Source organism: Ambystoma mexicanum, chromosome 9 (genome assembly GCF_040938575.1).
Source record: "Ambystoma mexicanum isolate Mex_15411 chromosome 9, UKY_AmexF1_1, whole genome shotgun sequence".
Taxonomy (NCBI): Eukaryota; Metazoa; Chordata; class Amphibia; order Caudata; family Ambystomatidae; genus Ambystoma; species Ambystoma mexicanum.
In genome coordinates this window covers 1,339,795,445-1,339,814,747 of record NC_090931.1, presented here as the reverse complement: position 1 = coordinate 1,339,814,747, position 19,303 = coordinate 1,339,795,445, and the positions used below count along the sequence as shown (strand labels likewise).

General features: G+C 44.3%; 1 protein-coding gene across 2 annotated transcripts in view; it reads left to right on the top strand.

Moving 5' to 3' along the window:
• The window catches only part of EPB41L5 (erythrocyte membrane protein band 4.1 like 5), a 1,765,041-nt gene that overhangs the window by 1,068,150 nt on the left and 677,588 nt on the right, over positions 1-19,303 (top strand). For both annotated transcript variants that reach the window (XM_069616748.1, XM_069616747.1), the window contains exon 18: positions 3,879-3,973. In XM_069616748.1, coding sequence (XP_069472849.1) covers positions 3,879-3,973 — 95 coding nt within the window. The remainder of the gene's footprint in view (positions 1-3,878; positions 3,974-19,303) is intronic.

The following is a 19,303-nucleotide window of genomic DNA, read 5'->3' as shown; positions in this document are numbered from 1 at the left end:
GTGCCACCACCATATAGCGTATTGTATCTGGGAGGCAAGATAGTAATCAAATAGGTCGGGGTAGTCCAGACCTCCTGTGTTAAAAGGTAGGGTCATTGTATCCAATGCGATCCTCCTCTGTCCCCCTGGCCATATTAACTATTAACTTAGTTAGTAGAGATCGGGCACGTTTCCAGAACCAGTTAGGGGGACCAGTGGGACATTATTAAAAATATGACATCTTGGGGACCACTATCATCTTGGCCAATGCTAGACATGCGACTTGCTTTAGGGGGATGCAGATCCAAATGGCGACCATGCGCTCAAGATGTACGAGGGCCGCAAGATTATTATCCTTAAAGTATAGATGGAGAGGTGGAGACTCTTATGCCCAAATACCTCATTCCCTCGGGCACCACCCGAAATCTGTGCCAACATCAGTCGGGAGTGCCATAGATGTTATGGGTAGAATTTCTGATTTGGAATAGTTGAATTGCAGTCCCGAAAACCCCCCGAACAACGCTATTTCCTGCAGTAGGGGTTGCAAATTTTGTTGATAACTGATGTATGTGAGCGAATCTGCACCCCTCTATGTGCATGGAACTCTGATGGCGCATGCCAGCGGTTCGACTGTCGGAGCGAAGAGGATGTGGGAGAGTGGGCACCCTTGTCTTGTACTTCTAGTAGGAAATATGTTTTTGGAGACTAGCTGGTTTGTCAGTATCGCGGCCCGAAGCGCCGTATAGAGTAGTCGGATTCATTGTATATACTGCAGCCCCAGACCAGTCCTACAAAGGATTTCAAATAAGAAAGTCCACTCGACAGAGTCAAAGTCCTTTTCTGCATCTAAGGCAGCTCCTACTATCAGTATGCCATCATTGACGTTATGCATCAGTGAGAACAGCCGCCCCAGATTGTTTGGTCCTGCCTAGGATGAACCCTGCCTGATCGGGAAGGACTAGGGCGCTCATATATGAGAGGAGTCCGTCAACTAGTACTTTTGCCAGGATTTTATTATCAGTGTTTGAGTGACCGGGGTCTATAAGTCGTGCAGCTGATTGGATCTTTGTCCGGCTTTAGGAGAAGAGTAACCACTGCTGTTCTGCTGGATTCTGGGAGTAGGCCCACAGCCATAGAGGCTTCAAACATCCGACAGAGATGTGGGGCAAGGACAGCAGCGTACTCCTTGTAGAATTCAGCAGAGATGCCATCTTGACCGGGGGCTTTACCACTAGGGAGATCCCGAATGACTTTGCACATTTCATCAACTGCTGGCGGTGCATTCATCAAGTCTGCCTGAGCGGGATCCAACCAGGCCAGAGCGACTCGATCCAGAGATGCCCTAATTTCTTCTGGAGAAACATTTGATTTTGACCAATATAGTGTGGTATAATAGTCTCAGAAAACCCCTTTGATCTCACCGGTGTCGTGAACTAGGCGTCCATTAGCATCAGAGACCTCTAATATTTCCTCCTGACCCTGTCCTTGCGAACCTACAGCCCTCTGCATATCTGGTGGCTAGAATCGGGTCCCCCAGAAACGCATCTTCCCTGCTTGCCATCTCTAAGTGTTCAAGCCTCTTACATGATAACAATTTCTCAATCTGGATCTCTCACCCGACACTGTCTATGCTTCAGATTCTTAATTTCCTTCTGCAAGCTACGAAGGGACCCCCTCAAGGATTTGAGAACGCCCCACCCCACCCTCTCCATCCCTGGAGATACAGCAACCTCTTATGAAGGCCTTAAAGGCCTCCAAGACCGTTCCGAAGTCTGGGGCATGAGTCTGCGTTCATTTGGCAATATTCCAGGAGCAATCGAATGTCAGGACTCGCATAGGTCAGTCTTCTGATCTAATGCCCTGGTAATCCTTGGTCCAGTTGTTTCAAGCTAGCAAATCAAACTGTTTTTATGACCTGAGAAAATGCTGATGGTTGGCCAGGAAGAATGACTGCTACATCCACAAGATCTTGTTCTGGACAGTCCCTACCGGTCAACTAGGAACAGCTAGTACAAAACCACAGATGGCAAATTTAAAAACCACACTGCTCACAGTGGTGTGAAACGCAATACGATGAAGCAGAGGCAATGAGGTTGGTTGCAGTGGAGCCCATTCCATTGACAAACTACCGGAGCTACCAAAGGCTAAGGGTTTATTCTTCCTAAAGCTACTTGCTATGACTGGTACAATGTTCATCGACAGTTGTTCTTTTGGTTCTATGTCATTTTATTGTGGGATGTTTTTTCGCAGGGTTTTTTACTGCAGATGTTTTCAATGGAAAAACTAATTTTTGTTTATTTGTGGTGCGGACCCACCCCAAACTCCATCCCCTTTTATTTTTTTTTTTATATATTCCTGAACGCCCACACCCCAAATATATATTTTTGTAACCCCCCAAAAATGTCAATAGGTTTTCTTTTCATTAAAAAATCAGTGGTAAAAAACCCTGCGAAAAAACATCCCGTGATGAAAGGACATTGTACCATTTTTTTAATGTTTATTTGTCAAGAGATGTTCTCAAAAACCCATCAAAAAATATATTGGGGGTGGGGTAAAGGAATATAAGGGGTGGGGGATTCAGGGAATATAGTAAAATCAATAGGGGTAGTTTGGGGAGTGACCACCCATAATAAAAAAATAAAATCTAAGTTTAAAAAAAACTTTTTAAAAAAAATTGAAAAAACAACTGTCAATGAAATGACCTTCGGACCGACTAATAAACAGCCAGAAATGGCTTAAACCCTTAACCCCCAGAATGGAAGGTAGTGTAGTTCACAGTACTCTTCAAGGAATGGCTCATTCCTAACACCTAGGTCCACACACCCTCCATTCCACTCCTAACCTGAAACTGGGCGGTCTTTTCCCCCTGGTTTCTCCCCTGGTTGCTTTAGATCCCTTGCTGCCAAATTGCCATCCCTCACACTCTCCTGTTATCTCCCCACTCTCTTGTATTGATCCCTTGCAAACTGCTGCTCTCGTCGTATTAAACCCCCTCCCGCCAATGATATGAAAGTGTTACTTTGCTTCCTGAAGCTAGGTCTGTGCTAAATAAATACCCTAATTGAAGAAATTGTATCTTCGTATAGACGGTTGTATTATCCAGTAACAACATGATTCTAAAAGCCTCTTGAAGTTGTATATGCAGGAATCTGACACAGCTGGAGATGCAGGGAAAGTATGGGTGATAAATAGGTTGCAGCACCTTCCAGGGCTTTCGGCGCAGAACTAAACAATACAAAATAAAGTGGATTATATAAACTATTAGGAATTAGGCAATGTAGAGACTGAGTTCTCCATTCCAGCAGTGTGCAGCATATGTTTACTACAAAAAAGAAGTATTTGCATAATCTCAGAGCATGTAACAGAACTTCGTACATCTGGCCTCCTATAGACCAAGGAATTCTCGATAATACTTAATCACTGAAAATCTCCATGTCCAATATAAGGATCTTGCATGGGGGTCAAACCACATACAATGTTAGCCAGAATTAATGCATCTAGCTGAAAAGTGAGTAGAGATTTTGTGAGGTATGCTTCTGCACCCACAGTAGCACCTGCTACAGACATGGGACTATTTAAGCCATAGGTTTGCTATACCACTACTGCTGTATACACAGATGTGGGATCCATGATTTGCCTGCAGTTTAGCCAGAAGCTCTTTGGGAGCGGTGCCACACCGCCTTTGCAACCAACACAATTGCATGCTTGAGCATTGAGAAGAGTTGATGATTGTGTAGTCTAGTTTGTCCTCGCACATTTAGGAGGTTCATTCAAGAACTGGACAATAGTGAAACACTGAAGTGCTCATTTGTTTTCAAAATCTAGTTTCAATGCTTGGTAGGAATGTAAGCCAATGTCACAGCTGGTGCATCAATATCTTTTTATGGTCTTGGTTGCAGTGTGCGAAGACACGGTGGTGAAGCTGAAGAATCTTGAATCGGAGGCAGTCCAAATTGCAGCTCGGTTGAATGTAAACATTAATGTTAACAAACAGGTAAATGTTATTAATTGCTTTACTCCTCCTTTCTTCTCCCTGGCATCAACCGAACAAATGGATCCCATCCCACTGCCTTTTCCTGCTTCACCAATGTCTTTTTCAGTGCCTCGTCCATTCCCAAGAATCTCACTCAAATCAACCTCATACCTTATGCATAGCTGTCCTAACCCCAACCACGCTGGCTCTTATTGAATTACTTCTTTTAGCCCACCTTCCAAACCTATTTTAAGGTCACTGCAGGGGCCAGCCTCTGTGTAGTTTATTCCACTGCAAGTCTCAAAAGCATCACTCAAATGTATGGTCTCATTCTAATTAGTGATGATGTAATGTTAGTATCCCGTGGTTTTTCCGACAGTAATTACTTTGAAGTAATTACTTCGAAAACACTTTGAATTATATAGTGGGTCAAGGGGTTAAAAGGGGTGGGGAGGGGCTTGGGCTACCAGTGTATGGGAAAGAGGGATTGGGGCACCCGCAATAAAAATAAATTGATTTTTCAAAGTAAACTACTGAGAAGTAATTTCCGTCCACAAATTGACAATGAAACGTAATGTCTATGCTTCTTTAAAATGATGTTGTCTGTTCTGTCCCAAAATGTGATTCTTGCTGACATTTATTTCCAAAACACTGTTGCCCACTTGACCCCTCAGTGAATTGCATCCTCATTACCTCTTTTGCCTTTTGAATTCCTCTTTCCCCATATTAGGCATTATTGAGGTAAATTTATTCTAGCCCATTTTCATTTTCGCTGCCCTCTCATGATAATGTCCTCCATGTAATTCAAGTTTGTCTGTATTAGGGAGATTTATCATTTTAATGCTAAATCCTCCCTCCTAGTGAGACCCCCAGCACTTTTTGTTGGACTTCTTCTTTAAATCTTGAATGAGTGGAGCCTTTTTCCACTCGTTCATTCTAGTGATCTGTCTTTTGGAACTCTTTTCTTTGTATTCTACCTCTACCATGGAGTCTGTCTGCTCCATAGCTCTTAAACGCATCTTTATTTTTCTATTGCAGCAGCACACAGCTCCATATGGGCAGTGTTGCGGGGACCCTTTTGTGTCCTCTTTTAAGATAATTTTTCTATATCATGAAGTAACTACAGTTCTTCTCTCCCAAAACTCAGTAGCATGCAATATTGGCACACCCCACCTTAGGTGGAGTGCTGAAGGGATACCTAGTATCCCCCTTCTCTCTGCTACTGTGACTTTTTAGTCACATAGACAAATCTCCTAGTTATGACTGGTGGCAGTGGACGTGTTTAACCAACTATTGTGTAATTTGTTTACCGCAGGCTTTGTCCATAGCCTCAGTACTGCACAATAGGGGCACCCAAGTACCAACTTGGGACCTCCCTTCTTTTTTCGCCATTACTAGCGTGGTTGTTCTCTGTTGGCCATTCTACCATTCTCTGAGGGGGGGAAGAGGTCAGTTTCTGTGTTTTGCCTTTGGCTGGAACCCTTGGGTGTCTCCGCCTAGGCTTCTAGAGTGTCTGGGCAGGCAGGAAGTGAGGGAGGACTTTCTCACCCCCTGCCAGAGTTGCTGAATAGGCCCCTTAATTCCGCAGCTTTGTACTGCTTCCTACAATCTACTACCTTGTGGACAATCAATAAAGGACCCAACACATTACACCTGGGAGCCGCTGGTCTTATGCTTGTCTAACTCCTCGCACAGCTCCTGTTCGTGAGTACAGCTGAACTCTTTTCTGACCTTTCATTAAGTAATCTGAGGTTAAGAAACGGGTGGGTTGCCTGCCTAAAGTAAGGGTCTGTAGAGAACGAGGCTGCCCCGCCCCACCCTCCTTACTGTTGCATGCTCATATGGCTTCCCTCTCAGTATATGCAACAGAGCTTGGCATTCCAACTGTTTTTTTTTTAAATCACGTAAAGGGAATGAAGAGCCACAAAAATCGGTATAACTTACAGAGTAAAAACTCTGTTAGTAGAGGACTCGAATAACAATGCACCACAATCCAGCAATACCATGCCAGATGGTGACACGTCTAACATCACAGCCTACTTTCCGCCACAGATTACAAAAACATACAGTCTAGCAGTTCAAAATAGGCCGATCATTATATCAAAGCAAGATTTTTAATTTGAAGCCACTATTTGCAAGATCTCAGGCCCGGTTCTATGTGTCATAGAGCGTAGAATGAGTATCTTGCCTCCAACACAAGGTTTGTACCTGCAAAGGGAATTAAACCCATGCGGACATGCAATTGATAGGTCAAGCGCTTCACCTGGCCTTTTTGATGTATTGTATTCTAGCAGCCTGCTTGATTCCTCCTCACATGATAGTCAGCTCATGAGACCTGTGACAGTATCATCCGTACATCATTCCCCTTTCAAGGCGTTCTCTCCTTGCTGAAAGACCTTACCGAAGCGAGTATGACCTCATTGGCTGCACTCAACATTGTTCTTCAATCGAGTATATGACACTGTAGTCTTCGAGGTGAGGGCTAATTCAACAATTCTTACTGAAGTGAGTTTATTGTTGTTGACCTTGAATTTAAATCATCCTAAAGGTCCATCAGCGAATATCTGTTGTAAATCAAATAACGGCCCCTGGGGAGGTCGGAGGCATGGTTACGTCTCCCTGTTCTATGAATCAGACTCCATCCGCACCCTCCTCTCAGAACGTTCCTAGTTTGACATTGGTGGAACCTCCCTCCATACAAGCTGATCTCTCATCCAGGGCAACTAAAAAACCCAAGAACTTAAAGGGTTTTACTTGGAGAAAGAGTAATGAATCCAGGAAATTCTTAATAAACCTTTTCCAGCTCTGCAAAAGCCAAGTGCCTAAGGGGCCCAAACTACCATCCATTAAATCATCTGATCCAGTAACTGCTCCAGTGCCAAAGAATGTTAAGGAGCGCGCCTGGTTCAAGGTGACCAGGAAAAAGTCCAAAAGAATGTATGACCACTCCAGCGAGGAGTCAGTGGGACGTAGTGTTACGCACACATGTGGTTCTACAGACCAAATTTCTAACACCACGGCGTCCGGGCTGGAGCCCCATGTATGGAAGGCACCTACCGGAAGTGCCCGCTCGAGGGACAACAACACTCCTCGTGATGCAAACCAGCTTCAATGTCAACCAAAGGAGAGACTGCTATTTCGGCCTTGCATGATCATCAGGTCTCTGCAATGCCAGACATAATAGACTTAAAAAGGCTTTGCGCAGGTCTTACCAACCGCATCAATTCTGAAACCGTATTTGAAGAAGAGTGTCTGATCCTGCTAAATAGGTCCAGAATTCTGTCCTTACTTTCTACAATACCAGATCTTAATTCAATTTCAACAACGGACATACAATTCTTACATCTATTTGACAAATTGTGTAAGGGAAGATATGCTGTCCGTTTTACATCGAAACCAAAAACAGATTTTTGGCAAAAGCACAAATAAAAATAAAACACTAAGAAGGAAACTCAAGGAGAAAAAGTTGTAAAATCTTGAAGAATTTGTTTACTTGAGCGGTATGTCCTGGAAGTGACCGAGCATTATGCAACCCTTTCGGGTATAGCAGTAAACCCCAAAAAGTCAAGCATGTTTGTGTTAGGCAGAAACCTGTGCAGTTCCCTTAGGGACCACTGCAAAAGATTTAAGACTACAGGTGTTTGGCAGTAAACCCACTTGGTAGCAGTCTGTACCACACAGATTCACTTGGTAGCTGTGGCTGAGCAGTCAGACTTCCCTCAAGAAGAGTTAGGCAGTATGCAGAGTATACATAATAGGTACAGAGACACGGTAGTACAAACAAACACTGACCAGAGCTTTGGTGTAAAAGTATATAATTATTTATTTAAAAACACACTTGTAAATCACACTAGCAAAAAAGAGGTAAGTAAATTCAGCACACAGTCGCTATCGTATATATACAACCCTATTCACTTATTAGACAAGTCTTAGTGAGAAACACCACTTATTTTCAGACAGAGGTGAGCGCTTAACATAAGATGACACTCTAATAAGTTGTAAAGAAAGGTAGGGAAAAAGGCAGAGTTAAAGAAGCACATAAGTTTCAATACTTTTACAAAGAACCACAGTAAGGCAGGGTAGGCAGAGTTCTACTGGAGAGCAAGGAAGTCAATTGCAAGGCCCACTCTTGGAGAGAGCAAGCAGAAGGGATCCAGGTTCACACAGTGGGGTTATGCCCAAAGAGTCTTGTAGATAGTTCGCACAAAAAGGATGAAATTAAAGTCAGGAAAAGCTAGCTAGGTTGTCCCAGGCCAGCCCAGGTTAGAAAGTCGAGGCTTTACTGTCACCCCGAACGATCTGTTGCAAGGGAAGCCAGGCGGGACACAGTACCTTAAGTGTGACGGAAGCTCCAGCGGGGGCAGTTGTTCCTGGCAGCAGGTGCAAGTCAGTGTTTCGTCCAGAGGACGAAGAGGTCTCGCCGTGGAGGAAAGATGAAGGTTGTTGCACTGCCAGGGAAGAAACCAGCCGCGGAGTTCGCTGGTTAAAAGGCACTACCCTTCTCGTCTCTTTAGTGGTAAACCGTGGTATTCCGGTTGCCGGGTTGCTTGGTGCGGGCAAGGCGGCCATGAGATGCTCCAGGAAGGTGAAAAGAAGGCAAAACTGGTTATCCCCATCAGTCAAAGGAAGAAGACTCTCCGGACTGGAGATCTCCTCTGTCTGGAAAAGTGGTGAGACGGTTCAGCAGGGCTCCACCGGTGGTGTCGTCGTTGCAGGTCGGCTCAGCTTCTCCCTCCTCGGATTCTTAGGTCCTGTGGCGACTTCTGAAGTTCCAGTCCCCAAAGCCCTGCTTTTATGTAGCACACCCCCATTCACTCAGCCTAGCTGTCAATCAAACATGCTAAGTGGTGAGCCGGCCGGCTCACCACTTGGGCCAATCACACAAGAGTACGACTTGAGTTACCAAGGTAACTCAGTCCAGGGTGCCTAAACCCCCTCCCTCACCCCCTGTGGTACCCAGACAGAGTGGCACCACTTTTGGAGGCTTCTGTGGAGAAGCCCGCCAAAAAGTGGAACAAAGGGCTCGACTTGGGTTGGAGTCACAGAAGAGAACACAAACTCCATTTTAGAATCGAGTTCTGGCAAAAAATACCAACCGGTGAATTAATATTAAATAAATAAACCGGCAGTATGTTCGAGGCTATAAGAATTAAATAATTAAAGTTGGTAGCCTCGAACAATGGGAAAATCCCATAGAGAGATATTCGCGGTCGAATATAAAAAGTAGTATCCACTGCCACCAGCCAAAACTCGATCAGGGGGGACGGAGACGTGCCCCCTCGAACAACAGACCCCGGGTCAATCTAATTGCCCCGACCAGTACGTCCACAATATGATGGTTTGTACTGGTTTCTGTTCATAATTTGGGACTAGTAAAGCCAATGGTGACTTTACATGCCCTGGGAGACAGTAGTCGGTCCCAGGGTATGGAGTCTATGTTGGGGGGTCGCTACAACACCCCTGGGTTACGGCACGGAGGGTGCTGTGTAACCCACATAAAAAACCCATGAGACCCTATGGAGTAAAAGACCCCATAGCCCATAAAACACATGGAAAGTGAAAGGAACACCTCAAATCATGTCTAAGCGTGGGAGCAAAAGAATCTCACTCTTAGCAGGAGAGAAAAAAATAAACCCCAAAAATCCAGCAAAGCTGCTGGGGGACTCGCTAGGTTTGGGAAATTAGCCTTACAGAGAATTCTCCCTAACAGTTTGCCCTGGGGAGATGCAGATGGGTCCCACAGGGGAACCTACCCATCCTGCAGATACCCTGGCAGACTAGGACAATCGGATAACTAGGGATTAATGTATACCACACGATTGCAGACAAATATAAACACAACATAGAGAGTGCGGTGGAAGGAATCGGGAACAGCATGGGGTTCTGGGCGAAACTTCCCCTAGTCATGGTGGGTAGGGCGGCTCCGCTTAAGATGGTGGTCCTGCCCAGGATGTTACACTTCTTCACTAATATCCCATACATGCTCCCCAAACGCTTTTTTTAACGAAACTCCAGAGCTTATGCTACGGGCTTCATGTGGCATAATACTAGAAAGAGGGTGGCACTATGGAAATTGCAAAACCCATATGATAAAAAGGGCATAAGCCTGCCAAATTTTGAGATGTACCACTTAGCGGGGCAGCTCCAATATGTGGCTAGATGGTTGTCGGAATTAGAAACGGCAGAGGCCAGATTGCTAAGTAGGGACTGCTCCCCATTCTTTTTAAATGAACTGATATGGCTACCCAAATCAAAGATGTGAGGACGATCGAGATTGCTGGAATTAGGATGGAACACTTGGCGCAAAGCTGCCAGGTATTGGGAAACCCGACCCTATGCTCCCCGCAAATACCACTTGTCGCAATATGCAGAGAGGATGAACAAATGATGAGGGGATCCACAAATTTTGGGAACCGGTGGGCCTCGCGACCCTGGGTGACATATGGCAAGAAGGGGAGGTACTAGACTTCCAAGAGCTGATGGAGGAAACCGGTGTACACATAGGACAACACATCACATACATCAGAATCGTTAAACGAGTGAGAGAAAAGTGGCCAGAGTCCGCACTATCAGAACAATCGACATGACGATTGAAACGGTGTATAATATCTCAGAGGGCGGGCACAAAATATCCCGAATTTACGAGTTATTGACGTCCAGAGTGGGCAAGGAGCTGCTCCAGCTGAGGAAGAACTGGGAGGAGGAGGTGGGAGAACCTATGCAGGCTGGGCAATGGGAAAGAGCCCAAAGATACCAAAAGAAGGTATCCCGGAATGCAAGGCTGCAGCAGATTCAGCTATATGTTACCCACAGGGCATACTTGACCCCCAGCAAAATCGCTAAGTTTGGAAGTACAGGGATACAGAAATGCCTTAAGTGTGGGTAGGTGGATGCTTTGGGCGTGCCCGGAGGTGGGAAGATTCTGGGAGGAAGTCAAACTACGCCTGTCCCAGAAGGGGGTCAAGTTAAGGGTAGATTCAGTATGGGCATGCATGCTGGGGGGTATTTACTAGACCACGTAACCTTAAGCATATCAGCAAATTGAAAGACCTGGCCTGCATCCTGGCTAAAAGGAGAATCGCTATGAGCTGGAAAGCCGCCCAGAGACCTAGATTAGAGATGTGGTGGAATGACCTCTTGAAATGGGCCAAAGCGGAGACGGTGGCATGGTGCGAACCAGTCAGCAGGGGAGGGGAAGAGGAAGCGGGCCCCCTGATAGTTTGGAGACAAATGGTGGCTAAAATGTCGGGATGCTCCCATGTCGAGCCTAGTGAAGGCGACATGTCTGATAGTAGTGAAGGAGATAAACCATAGAAACTAAATTTGTGGCATTAAAGTGGGTGTTAGAGTTAACCGGGAGGGAGGGGGGAGGACTGTAATGTGTAACACGTGGATGTAAGAACGAGTAGCATGTACATGGAAATGTCCTATATGTTGGATTGGTTTGGAGTGTTGCTTTCCTATTAGAGTAAAACCTGAAATGAAGTGCATTATAAAAACTATATAACTGCCAAAACCTGGAAAAAGTGGCCAACTACTTGGCATTATGTAATTCCCCTTGGAGGATACAACATACAGGGACTCATTGAAATATACCGTACTGCAATAATACCGGGAATCATGTATGCTTTGGAAGTACTACCGTACAGGCAAAGAAAATGGCTCGACAGTTTTGAAGGGAAAATACTGCGGTCAGTTATGAATCTCCTGAAATCCATTACGGTTGAGGCTCTAAGGCTCGAGTTTGTTGTAAAGTTTGTTGTAAAGTCATTAAGATCATCGTGGCAAACACAAAGGGTACTATTATAGGTGAAAGTTTGTCAACTTTTAAATCCAAATCATCTAATTAAATTAATAGGAGTGGATTATAAGATGGAAAATTAGAATGATTTTCTGCAGGACTTGGAACAGCACTAGTGAAATATACTTTGAAGAACTGGGCCTCGATATAACAACAATTGAAACTGACCCAAATTTCGAAAAGAAACTTAAAATGAAGGCAAAATTATGGGATAGGATAAGAAACATTGATAACCTCAAACTTAAAAGTTATTTGAGTAAATGATGCTCCTTAGACCTAAAATGCTTCAAACTCTATCTGAGGTTTACTATATTACCCACAATAGAATACTGTGCTAATTGGAACAAATCCCAGCGCACTGACAGCACCTGCCTATTATGTTAAACGGAAATCGAGAGCAGCAGACATATGTTGATGGATTGTGTGGCCCTTAAAGACTGTTATTTCAAAAGCTATGGTAATAAAATAACTCATCTTAGTCATCTCAGGAGATCAATTTTGGTCTGCGGTTGTTGGAGCAAGATGTGTAGTACTTTTGGCGGCAGCTTGGGCAATGACAGGAGGCAAACATGAGACTTGTTGAATGTCATGAGGAAACGGAAGCATGATATTTTAAAGATTTTGATTGTAATGTATACAAATTGACAGGCACTTGTATTTTTTAAAGGATCATTAGATAAATTATGTGAAGATATGTTGCTGTTTTTTTGTAAAAACGGTGTTAAAAGTTTAAAATTAACTATGGCACAATAAATAAATAAAAAAACATCAAAACTGGTGTCAAATTTCATTTATCATCACCAAGAAGACATTTTATCAAAGGGCTATGAAAGTTATTACTTAGAAAAGGTGGAAGATTTGGTGGAATCCCCAAGATCATCATTGGCATACCGACAGAGCCTGACATGCATCAGGGCGGGATTGGCTTGAGAAAACGTTGTCTGCAATCACGCTCATTCAACCAGGTTTCTAGCTGTTCCTTACTCTGCTGAAGCACCTGCGGCTACAACTCCTTCATGCAAGTAGATCAAGCACGTGGGCTATGTAAATTTGACATGTTATTACAAGAAACATGGCTCTCTCGTTTACCTGAGATTGATGGGTTTGCTATCAACTGCAAGCTGGCCATAAAATGCCACCAGGGCAGGCCTATGGGAGGGCTCCTAAGAGCCATAAGGAACATCCAAAATTGTACTTTAAAGAACTGGAACTGCTCACCGGAAGCCCTGCTGGCTACGGAGATAGTTGAAGAAACAGTTATTTTACCTCTTCTTGTAAAGCGCACGGTCACCCGAAGGTATCATGGCGCTGAGAACCACCTTGGATATGTTTTGTACATCTATTTAAATTTCATTCGAGTAGTGTTAGAAGATGTCCTAAATGAAGCTGAAAAGGTTCTGATAAAATGGTATAATAGATAGCCGTCAAGCCCTGTTATCGTAGGGGGTGACTTCAGTTGTGAATGCAATCTGAGTGAGGATAAAATTGTTTGAGCAAGGGCCTACCACCTCAGTTCTGCGTCCACTTAGTTCGGGGAAAAGGGTTTCAGATGGCAGAGCATGGTCCTCCCTTTTTCTAAGATGCGGGCTCCTACAAACCAACCTAATGTGTGATGGCAAATGGGCTAAAGTGCTTACTTGTCAGAATATGGGGTTGACCTCCACAATTGACTACCTGTTTGTTGGAAACCGTGTGAAAAAGTTCCATTCACTGGACATTATTCAGACTCTGAGGAGTGATCATTCAAAGTTGACTTCCGAAATATAGTTGAAACGGATGGTCCCACCAATTTATTAGTTATAGGGAAGAATAAGGTGGTCTGGAAATTGGGGAAATGGTGGCACTCGGTCCTGAATAGGAACAAGAATGCTCTTGCACGCCAAAGGTCTTTCCCCACGTTTTGCACAGATTAGGGTGCCGTAGACCCGAAGTCAATGTACAGATTACCTGTCCCTTCATACCCTCCCATTCTAATAGTTTTGATCAAGAAATTGACGACCAAAAAAAGGATTTAAGACTTGCAAGGAAAGCTTTAACATCTGGTACCAGAGACGGGGCAATTATTAAAACAGGGTAAAAAAAATAACTGGCCTATACCTATTGGTTAAGATCTCACAAATTACAACTGTACATTGAGAAAAATCAAAACATGTTTTAAAAACTTGTTAAGAAGGACACTCAATCTATTTGGCGTATTTTGAATAACACAGAGGGGTCTCAAAACAGTCTACAGTCTTGCTGAAGGGGTCTGGACAGAGTATCTGTCTAAATAAATTGTATTCACCTACTACGCAAAAAATGATTCTAGGACAGTTGCATGGAAATTTCAATTTGACCAACTTGATATTCAATTGGCAATTGCTAAAATAAATAATTTGAGCGCTTGTGGTCCGGATCGTACTGTGGGATATATTTACCCACTCAGCTGTACCCCCTTCCATAACTAAGCTGCACTTTAGCAGAAGCAGCAAAATGGCTGCGCTGGCTCCTGTGAGGACCACTGCCTCACACCAAAACTGCATTTTCAGCTTCAAAAAGATGGCTGCACCATCTTGCCAAGCACATAGTGGGCAGGATGGAACAAGGGGGCACACTGAGAAAGCCTGCCTGGGTGTTCTTATATGTACAAAGGAAGGGGAGTGAAAAAGCAGCGCTGCTTTGCTGCAAGCCCAAAGTTCCCATTGAAAAAGGGAAATATTTACATTTAAAAATTATGCCGCTTTGATGCTCTTTTTCCTCTGTTCCTCATCACAATACTTTTATTCATGAGACATTGCCATGCTTATCCACCTTCACATTGTGTTCCCGCAGGCAAGAGCAGTATTCCTGAATGACAGGCTGTTGTTCAGATCTGGAGAAATCAAAAGAAGCTGTACTACAGCTACACGGGAAACACTTTACTTTTTGGCTACCAAATGTCAAGGATCCATGTGTCAAAAAGGCACTGGCTTTCTGGGCCTATGTGTCATGATTCCTGCCCCTCATGTTCCCAGCCCTCCAAGATGTCAGGCTGGAGCCAGGCAACGATCACCTACATGGCCCTCAAGGGCGCCTCCATCCCTCCAAAGACCCACTTGGAGTCAGACTTGGCGCTTGTGGCACCAGACTCACTCACTCCCATAGGATAACATTGGGGATTGGACTTGTAGTGCATTGATGGGGACAAGATGGATGCCCCACATATTTCGGTTCCCAAACTGCATGTGCAGTCTAGTCTTTTGGGCGTGGTTCAGCCCAGAGACACCTGGGATACCCAGAGACTATTTAAGCCAGACCCAGGCTAAGAAACCTGCTTTGTGTTTCTGCACCTGCAGCGTGACACTCACCATGTTCGGATCGGTCTCCAGTAGGCCTGCATCTTTCTTCTGCGCTCAGCTCCTGCAAGAACAAGAACACTGTTAGGAACAGCCTTACCTTGCAGCGCTTCTGCCCATCATTCATCGCTTCTTCTGTTCTGCGGGCATCTTCGGCGGTGTCATTCCCATCCCGGCACGCCGCTTCCTAAGGAAAAGGGAAAAGAACAGAAAAAAGGCATTAGTAAGCATTCAGCAAATCTTCGCTTATTTTTAAAGACTGTACGAGCTTAAAACACTTACCTGAATCCCAGCCGCTCTGGGGGAACTCTGTCTCCGGAACTTCTCATCCATCTGCAAGAGGGAAAAGATACTCCAGGTTAGCGTGGAAACATCTAGAGGCGCCGCATACCGCGCTTACTCACTGCATTTCTTCTTCATAACCGGCATCCACGCTGAAAACGTTACGGCACCTAAAATACACAGAAAAAGAACTCAGTTCAATAAAAATACGGAAAGGGTCGCATCGCGCTCTCACACACCTTCAGCGGTACTCATCTCAGCAGCACGTCGCCATCCCCGGATGACTGCCATCTTCTAAGGAAGGAAAGGAACGAAGTTAGAGAACTGTTCAAAAGACTCATTATATTTTCCTGTCGGACTCTTGCCAGTGAAGTAACTAGGCAGCAACGAGCCTGCATCAATCAACGTGCCCCTGCGCTGAAAGCAGGACGGAGAGCATACTTTCCAAGAAAACAAGGCCCAGTCTCAAGTCGAGTAGACTCCAGGGAAGGGTTTGAGGTCGTAAGAGGTCAGAACAGGCTGATTGACGTCCCCCCTTGGATACCAGGTGAGCGTTACACTATGCCAATTTCAGTCCATCTGTGTTTTAACCCATTGCTGCATACCAGAAGCTAACTCTGGCTACAAAACCATGTCGGAATTCAGAGGGAAGACAGACAGATTTGCAAGAAGAATGTCAGCAGCCACCACACGTTTAAAATGTACTTTTGCAAACTAAGAAAAATACTTGTTTAAAAGTGTATGTTGGCTAAGGCCCTGCCCTTATCTAGCAATGTGAAGGGGTTTTGTTCTTTGAAACATACATTTGAGATCTTATTTAACAGGCTTTATTTTGATTTGTGACAAAAAATAAATAAAATAAGGTATTAAATTGCATTGGTTGCAGTTGGGGAAAATCAGCCCAAACGGGTTTCTGCTTGGGGGTTGCCAGCAACAGAAGGCCCCTCACAGTAGATGCTAGAACACACAAGTGATAATTGCTACCTTGGCAGATTTTTGTCTGGGCTGAAGCCTCTTGTAATGGAAGTCCCAGGACACCGACCTGTGAAGTGGAAGCAGCCATAAACCTTCAATCAACCTGGGACAACCCCTCACCACACTTGGATGAAGTTGACAGATGGAGGTAGATGAAGAGAAAGAAATTGTCGGAGTGAATGACAAGGGTTTGTCCATTTGTTTCAAAAGACTATTTTATTAAGAAACTTTGCCAGTTATTTCTGCAACAGAAATTTGCAGGAATGTAAAAAGTTCAGTTTAATGTAATTTTGTGAGTTTTAATTCAAGACGTTGTAGCCTGCCTTCACTGCCATATAGGAAACAGAGATGGCAGAGAATGGGTTATTCCACGGAAAGTGTACATGATGCCAATGTAAAATTCAACACTGACATGCCTAATGATCCATACACACTTGTAAAGTTATAGAATTTTAGGCTGCATATTTCACACTAAATATGACTAAAAATTGGTAGAAGGGCAAAACAATGTCTTATAAATTGTAGAGTTGGACTGGCATGTTCGGCATAAAATATGTAACCTGCTTATGTAATTTGTTAGCAGGCCCCAACTGTACAAATGTACCATTTATGGCAAAACTGAATTGTCGTTAAAGTAACTGTGGGATTTTCTGGACATTGTAAAACTCTCATAATAAATCTGACATCATGCCCTTGTAACCCAACCAGCTGGGAGGCAGGCGGTAACTATCTCCCCTAACTTATCCAGTTGTTTAGAGGCGTGCTTAGCTAAGCCTGCCCTGCCGTATAATTCTATGATGTCACCATGCTCTATAAAAAGGGTGGCTGACAAAACTCTAGACGGACTCGTTCCTGAATTTCCTGCGCCATCGTTCCTGATCTTCTATATTCATCTTGCCAGATTCCAGATCCCACTGCAAAGCCAAAGCATAGCTGATTCCAGATCCCACTGCAAGGCCAAAGCAGGCCTCAATCCAGAGATCCCACTAAAAAAATCCCAATAACGAAAGGGAAAAGCTGTGGTGTTCTTTTGGGAAGCATCCTGAAACCAGACCGGCTTTTTGCCCACTAATTGCATGCCCGCTGCAACCCTGCCATCCAGCTGTCCTGATGATCCGATGATCAGACAGGCCCAGCTGTTCTGCTAGGAGAGTCCGCCGCTTCCTGGTAACCCGAGCCCTGGAGTCCAGAACCCAGTTGACTGTTCCTAAACCCCAATTTAAGAGCGGACTGTGAGTATCCCCCATCTCATAACACATAGTCTACCCCATCTTGACTTTTGCCATTGTGCCACTCTCTAAGCAATCCTATCTATACCCTGATAACTTTTATAGACTGTTCTAATTTTCTGTGCGCACAGTTCTTGTTTCCTAGTGTTAGCGCAATTCTTTCCTTCATCTCATCTTATAACCCATTAGTAATATTTGGAGTAATTTAAATTAATTCCCACATAGATTAAGACACGGCGGGAAAAGGTTGACGTTGCGAATCAATCTTTGAACGTACCGTGGCTTTCTTCAACAATATGGTCTAAATAAATTAGTTTGAGTAAACTTTGCCTTTCATTTTTAAAACCAATTTTCTCTTTTTAACTGCTCTATTTTCCTAAAAACAAACCTCATTCTACCTTCCAAATCTCTCTCAATTCACCAGCGATAGCCCTCCTTTGACTTCTATATTGTCCCTGTGCTGTGCATCTATCCCCCTGCCCAAAAACTGCATTCCGATTCAGTGTTTTTCACCAGTTTAAAAAAAAAAAAAACTTTTTTGCATTTAAAACTGCAAACCAAAAAAATGCAACTTTTCCATGTGTGAATTCGGCTGCACTGGGTTTTCAATTTCAATCTGTTTTGTGAACTACATGCTTTTGGGATACCTTACTTATCGTGGATAGTGCGATACCATCCTAATACTGTGATAAAACATATGTATATCATTATTTAACACACATATAATTAATTATTTTTCAAAATCCAAGTGTCATTTTAGGCCTTTGCAAAGGGTTTTTGCCTCTTATTTTGTGAGGGAAGGTCAGATTTTGATTCTGTTTGCTGCCTCTTATGCCCGACTACCTGCTGCTTTCTATCCACTCAGAATTCGATTATTTGTGGGTTGAGGGAACATTGCAGGGGGAACCCTTAACTTGGGTGCTATCTATCCTAATTCAAAAAGTGCTCCTATTCATTCGTGCTTTGGATATGTTCTACTAGGAGGTTAACCAAGTGCATTGCTTCCATTTCTGTTGTAATTATCTGTTACGCTCACCTGGTATCCACAGGGACGCCACCCAGCCGGGTTACTCGCTGGTATGCTTCTCCGCTTTGTCCTGATGTGGTCTTCGGGGAAAGTTCTGCCTGAAAATACAGGATGACTGTGTTCAAGACTGACCGACTGGGGTAAGAATCCTCCCTCCACCCCCGTATGATTTCAGTCCCTCTGGCGCCCTCTCTCACCTTATGATAGAATTAGGCGTGCTCTACGTCCTGCCTTCTTTGCAGGGGCGCTTTGTCTTTCATGGGCGAGTGCGGTCCAGTTACTTCACTGACGCCGGCCCGTTTGATATTGTTCAGGTAGGTCTTATTGCTGTTCTTTAGTTTTGTTGCTATCATGCATGCCTTTCTTTGTTTAAAATGTCTCTTTTTTCTCCCTTGGGTATGCGGAGCTTCAGCGCGGCGAACTGGCTTGGTTGAGCCCCGCTGGTAAATGATGGCGCATTAAGAGCCCTATGATGCGGTAAGGAAGTGCTATGTGCAGTGCTGTGAAGTCTTGTCTTTGCTATCCTGTGTTTTCCTTCCTTGTAGGTTGCGGTGTTCAACGCGAGTGGAATGTCCGGAGTGGTGCCAGCCGAGAGGCGACCAGCCGGTAAGCCTTTTGAGCAGTTCGTAATTTGTAAATATCTCTACTGCTTTCTTTAATGTTGCCTCCATCTTCCTCTTTCAGGTCGTTCTGTCCAGGAGGCGTGCAGATTCGAGGAAGCTG